Source organism: Platichthys flesus, chromosome 5 (assembly GCF_949316205.1).
Source record: "Platichthys flesus chromosome 5, fPlaFle2.1, whole genome shotgun sequence".
NCBI classification, from domain to species: domain Eukaryota; kingdom Metazoa; phylum Chordata; class Actinopteri; order Pleuronectiformes; family Pleuronectidae; genus Platichthys; species Platichthys flesus.
The window spans coordinates 28,357,335-28,363,337 of NC_084949.1; the positions used below are offsets into that span (position 1 = coordinate 28,357,335).

At 44.5% G+C, this 6,003-nt stretch overlaps 1 protein-coding gene and 1 long non-coding RNA gene across 2 annotated transcripts in view; one reads left to right on the forward strand and one right to left on the reverse strand.

Moving 5' to 3' along the window:
* The first annotated feature begins 452 nt into the window (after positions 1 to 452).
* Positions 453 to 3,162, forward strand: map1lc3c (microtubule-associated protein 1 light chain 3 gamma). Its single transcript, XM_062388799.1, has 4 exons — positions 453 to 600; positions 675 to 730; positions 973 to 1,079; positions 2,843 to 3,162. The coding sequence occupies exons 1-4, from the start codon at positions 540 to 542 to the stop codon at positions 3,003 to 3,005; spliced, it is 387 nt and encodes a 128-aa protein (XP_062244783.1). The 5' UTR covers positions 453 to 539; the 3' UTR covers positions 3,006 to 3,162.
* Positions 3,163 to 5,902: 2,740 nt separating this feature from the next.
* LOC133954399 (uncharacterized) overlaps positions 5,903 to 6,003 on the reverse strand; it is a 1,118-nt gene continuing 1,017 nt past the window's right edge. Inside the window, exon 2 of the long non-coding RNA XR_009920781.1 lies at positions 5,903 to 6,003. This exon is cut by the window's right edge and continues 406 nt beyond it. This is a non-coding gene — a long non-coding RNA (uncharacterized LOC133954399).

The following is a 6,003-nucleotide window of genomic DNA, read 5'->3' on the forward strand; positions in this document are numbered from 1 at the left end:
GATAAACACTGACTGTATATAAAGATAAACACTGACTGTATATAAAGATGATCAGTGACTGTATATAAAGATAAACACTGACTGTATATATAGATGATCAGTGACTGTATATAAAGATGATCAGTGACTGTATATAAAGATGATCAGTGACTGTATATAAAGATGATCAGCTACTGTATATAAAGATGATCAGTGATTGTATATAAAGATGATCAGTGACTGTATATAAAGATAAACACTGACTGTATATATAGATGATCAGTGACTGTATATTAAGATAAACACTGACTGTATATAAAGATGATCAGTGACTTTATATATAATTTTGTTCATATTAGTATATTTGTGTTTATAGAAACTCCTCCTCTCACTTTATTTAACAGATGATTGACTCCTGCTCCACGTGTTAATCAGCTGATCATGTCCAGCTGCTCCTCCTGCTCCTGCTCCTCCTCCTCCTCCTCCTCCTCCTCCTCGTGTATATAACAGCAGAGCGCGGGCAGCGGCTTCCATCACACACGCACGGACTCACACGCACGATGCCTCCGTTAGAAAAGCCTCAGCTGCAGAACAAACCGTTCAAACTGCGGAAGAGTTTCGGTAAAAGTCTTAAAAACCTTTTGATCCCCTGATCCACTGACATGACGTGACCACGTGTGTTGTTCTCTCCGCAGCCACCAGGAGGCAGGAGGTGGCGGGAATCAGAGCCAAGTTCCCCAATAAGATCCCGGTGAGTGACAGCTGATCACACAATCACACAACTTAGAGACACGTGTTAACGTGTTGGTGTGTTAACTTGTTGTGTGGACGAGGTTTCTCCTCTGACTCATCTGTGCTGTCGGGTCAGACCCCGGGCAGTCTGCACTGATGAGGTCAAGTTGTAGTGTGTTACTGTGTTGGTGTGTTACTGTGTTGGTGTGTTACTTTGCTGTGTGAACGTGTTGTGTTGATGAGGTGTCTCCTCTGACTCAGGTCATCATCGAGCGGTTCGACAGAGAGAAGTTTCTTCCTCCTCTGGATAAAACCAAGTTCCTGGTTCCTCACGAGCTCAGCATGACGCAGTTCATCACCATCATCAGGTACCACTCAACGTGCGCGTGCGTGTGTCAGTCATGAATGTAAATCATAACAAATTAAGGTCAGAGGTGAGTTGTAAATAACTTAAAGTGTTAGCCGCGATGCATATCTGTGAGTTATCTCTTCAGTACTGGGGGGGGGTGAACAGTGTTCTGTGACTCAAGCTGGATAACTACACTTCATTCAACTTTAAATTCACTTTCCTCTGAGCACATTGTTCTGTTTGTGTTGAGCGGTTTAGGGTTGAACATTAACCCCAATTTCAAATATTTAAATTAATAATTAGTTGGTTTAACACTTGACACAAGTTTCTCCAGCCAACAAGTGACAATTAATCTAAAAAATTGTAAAAGTACAAAATTTGATTTGTTGTGATAAGAAAAACCTTCGACCTAAATGTGTATTCATAGATGTATAAAGTGTATTTCCCATAATGGTAATTTAAACTTTAATTTATTTTTAGTTCTCAATGTTGTAATGACGGATGTCAAACTCTGAGTTGAAACTTTATTAATAATTCTCTGGCTTGTGTGAAACGTATGGGCCATGTTATTTAATGGTGAGCTGGTCGTTTGAAGACTTTGTCATGTGAGGGTTTCATTTAGAAGTCGCTGGCAATGAAATGCTCAGGTCACATGCTCCCTTCTAGCACTGCTCCAAATAATACATGAGCCAAAAATAAGTTAAATGGAACATAAATTGTATGAACAAATTTAACCAAAGTATTAAAATATAATAAACCATAGACCCAAAGTACGTATGTCAGATTGGAGAAGTTTGAAAGTCTTGACCTGGGTCGAATCTGTCTGAGCCTGGTGGTTCAGTACCGTGTCAGACCAGAGGGGGCGCCAAAACACGTCTCATAATGTAATCATAATCACAGTTCTGTACAGCTACAGTTTTAGTGTGAAGGAGTTAGTGACATCATCAAGTGTCACATATGTGACACCTGATGTCACTCCAGGTGAGGGGCGGAGCCTGTAGAGCAGCAGGGGCAGAGCCTGTAGAGCAGCAGGAGGCGGGACATGATGTATGACCTCTGCTGTGGAAAGATCAGTGTTGTTGTTTACATCTCGTCCACACCGGCGTCGGCCCTCATCACCAGAAGATCTGGATTCTCTTCGTCTTCCACGTGTCCGGCTCCTCTTCTTCATCCTGAGATGTTTGTGTTCTTCAGGTTTCACGTCACGAGTTAGAAACCTCATCAACACGTCCACTCGCTCACTGGGAAGCTTGTAACACATGTTACCAGGAGGCTGCAGGAGAAGATCCAGAACATGTCCAGAGACACTGACTCAGACGTTTGTTCTCCCACACGGAACATGTGAGGAACATGTCAGTGGTTCATTCATGTGTGAAAACGGCTTCATAATATCAGTAGTTTGATTAAATGTAGTTTGACTGAATATTTACGAGTTTTAAACGCAGTCGGTTTTCAAGTGAACAGTTTTTAACAAGATCTTCTCGACAGTCTTTGCACTGAGCTTTTATTTTGACACTGTCTTTTAGCAGCTGCTTTATGTTGAACTTCCAAAAGTTTGTCTTAGTTAGTTTATTTTTTTCAGTTATTGTCTTTTCATGTTTCATCACTGAGATTAACATGAAGCTTTAAAATGACCTGAGAGTTGTTTTTCAACATGAAGCTGAAGACGTCAGTGTTCATCACCTTCATGCAGTGCATTGTGGGACACGTGTGCGTCGTGGCGTCGGCGAGGCCGTGATGCTTGTGGATGCTGACCACCCTTTGTGTTCTGCCCCCCCACAGGAACAGGATGGCTCTGCTGCCCACTCAGGCCTTCTACCTGCTGGTGAACAACAGCGGGCTGAGCAGCATGTCCCTCACCATGGCCCAGGTGTACAAGGACCACCAGGACGAGGACGGCTTCCTCTACATGACCTACGCCTCGCAGGAGATGTTCGGACGCTGACGGGCGGCTCCAGCTTTTATTCTGTGATGGAGGCTGCCGGCCTCTAATCTGCTGTAAATACCCAAAAGATTTTAATTTATTGTAAAATTACTGTTCATGATTGTTTGTAATATTTTAACTAAAGTATGTGGCTCCAATAAATCTTAGTTGAAAACTGGTTCTGGATCAGTTTGTTTCCACCAAATAAACGATTCTTCAACCGATGACAGAAGAGCCTGAAGAAACATGGAGCTGAACCGGAGAGTTCCAGCTCTCAACAAGTCAAAACGTTGACAGTAAATCAAATTTATATAAATGTAGAAAATGTTCATGCAAACAAATCTGAGTTGCATGAATATATGAAACACTATACATCTACATCAAGACTGAGCCTGAAAGTGTAAGACCAGTGTTTGCAGTAGATGACTGTTTTGTGAATTCAGGTCAGATTTAAATTAATGGTTAAACTAATATTCACATCACACCGGTCTGCTTTTTCTAAGCATGATTATCATTCTTAATATTAATTGATTTACGTGCGCATGACGCTGCCTCTTCTCCTGGAGTGAAGTTTTGACCACCAGGGGTCAGGAGAGATCCACTGACTCTTCTGTCCTCCAGGTGAGTTAAATAAAGTTTTAATATTTGACTTGACTTCACAAGGATGACGTTATTCCAACATGTCCACTGCTTTGTGTCTGTCTGCTCGTCCTGGACTTTAAACTAGATTCTACCTTGTGGACGTGTTATTAATATGATCCATGTCACACTCTCAATCCTGTCGTTGTGCAGCAGTGATCAGATTCCAGATGAGTGTTCGGCCTTATGGAATAATGGAGCGGTTTCCTGTGTGAGGACCAGTTTGACTTTTGTTATCAGGACATTTTCACTTGACAAGTCTCAGACTGAAGCTAACGTTAGCACTGTTAGCAGCAGAGGGTTAACGTCCATGTGGTCGCATGAACAGTTCATCCTGACTAGCGTCCATGTTTATTTCCCAGGAGCTGGACGTGTCTCCTCCGTCACCTCGTCCTGTTTCCTCAGGTTCATCACCTCTGAAGACCTTCAAACTTCAGCTGCAAAGTCCAACAGTAGCAGACACCATGTGTGGACTGGATCCAAACTCGGCAGAACCTCATCTGTATATGAACACCAAACAGAAACCATCTTGGACAAACATGTCCCATCTGCTAACCTGGAGAAGGATGGGTTCATGACCTTCACCTCACCAGATGATTGGCCTCACTTCAGGTTCAGTCTTCGGACCCGCACAGCTCCACCTGTTGGACATGTCTCCGCCTCCACCTGTTGGACATGTCATAGGAGAGGCGGTGGACTAGTGGCAGAAACTTGGACTATGGGCAGAGAAGGTCTCTGGTTCGACTCCACGGAGAGATAACAAAAGACGAACCTGGATTGATCTGTCCAAAAAATCCAAGAGTCTCCCTACCCTGTCTAGTGCCCCTGAGCAAGGCACCTTACTCCCCCAACATCTGGTCCCCGAGCGCCGTACATGGTCGCTCACTGCTCTGTGTGTCCTGCACCAGATGGGTCAAAAGCAGAGGTTACATTTCCCTACCTGCATGAGTGTGTCTGTGTTTGGGAATAATAAATGCATCTTAATCGTAATGTCTCCGTCTCCACCTGTTGGACATGTCTTCACCTGCTTTCTGGTCGTTATAGAACTTCAGCTTGTAACTTTCACCTTCTGTTGAGTTTCAGCTTCAGTGTTGAAGAGGCTGAACCCCTGACTTCAGTGCGTCAGGGATTCCGTCCTCCTCTTTGTCCCCTCCTGTCTCCTCCTGTCTCACCTCCTCCTCCTGTCCGATGGCGAGCTGCACCTGAGCAACAGGATCCCTCTGAGAGAAGGCGGGTCGACGCTTCACATGGTGTCAGATCTCGGCCATATTGAATCCGAGCGGGATCGGCAGTGTTGGTTTCGGTCCCTCCTTCTGTAGCCAAGGGACAATGGCAGCAGGACAGGCGAGAGGCCCCGGGATCACGAGACAGACGGAGCATTGAAGAGGACGAGACTCCGTCAGGACACTGGAGACTCAGGTTCAGAGAGAAGAAACAGGAGACACGAGGCTGTCAGTCCGATCACATGACCTCAGAGAAACCTCCCATCCACTTCTGACCTGATGACACACACACGATGCATAAACACAATCCTGCTCCGAGATTAACGTCCAATCACGGTCGTTAATGGGTTTGATTGACGGACGAGAGAGGAGCAGAAATCGAACACGTGACCAAACGTCCTTTAATCTATGAGGCAACTCTTTTGATCTATTTTCCTTCAGCACTGAGTTCAGACGTGTAAAAGATGAAGGTGTTCTTCTGTCTGAATGTTTGTGTTTGCAGGGAACCAGTTCAGAGTCGAGGGAAACCAGCAGAGGAGAGACTTCTTCTCTTCCTGTCATTGTCCTCCTCGGAGCAGCAAGGGAAGGAAATCCAGAATCAACAGTGGCTGTGCTGCTGAGTTTCAAACCAACCACTCACCGTCCATCAGTGAGGTCATGGTCCCAACAGGAAGCGCCGCAGCGTGAACTGGTAGGAGTTTGTAAACTGGACGATGAGTCATCAGGGTTCAAACCACGTCACTGGGTTTTCTTTTTGTTTTCCTGATTCTTACGTTCTAAAAATCTAAAAGCTCCTGCTCTGGAATGAAGAGAAGAAGAAAAGTCACCGTGAACCGAGCTCTGCAGATCAAATACAAACGGGTCAGGGTTGGTTCTGATCCTCGGCTTCGTCTCGGGACTGAAACCTGAAGACACCGTGAAGACAGAGGACGACCGGGTCTCCGATCAGGGGACGACAGATTCATGATCAGTTTACAAAGCAGCCGATGAATGAGCTTTATACCGTAATATATTTAAATATAAAGTCATGTGTAACAGCTCGCCCCCTTTAGCTGCTTGATAGTTCAAGTTTTTTATTAGCAGATAATATAGTTTGTGATGCTCATTAAACTCTGTGTCCTATCACACTGATATACAGACATGTAGATATGTATATT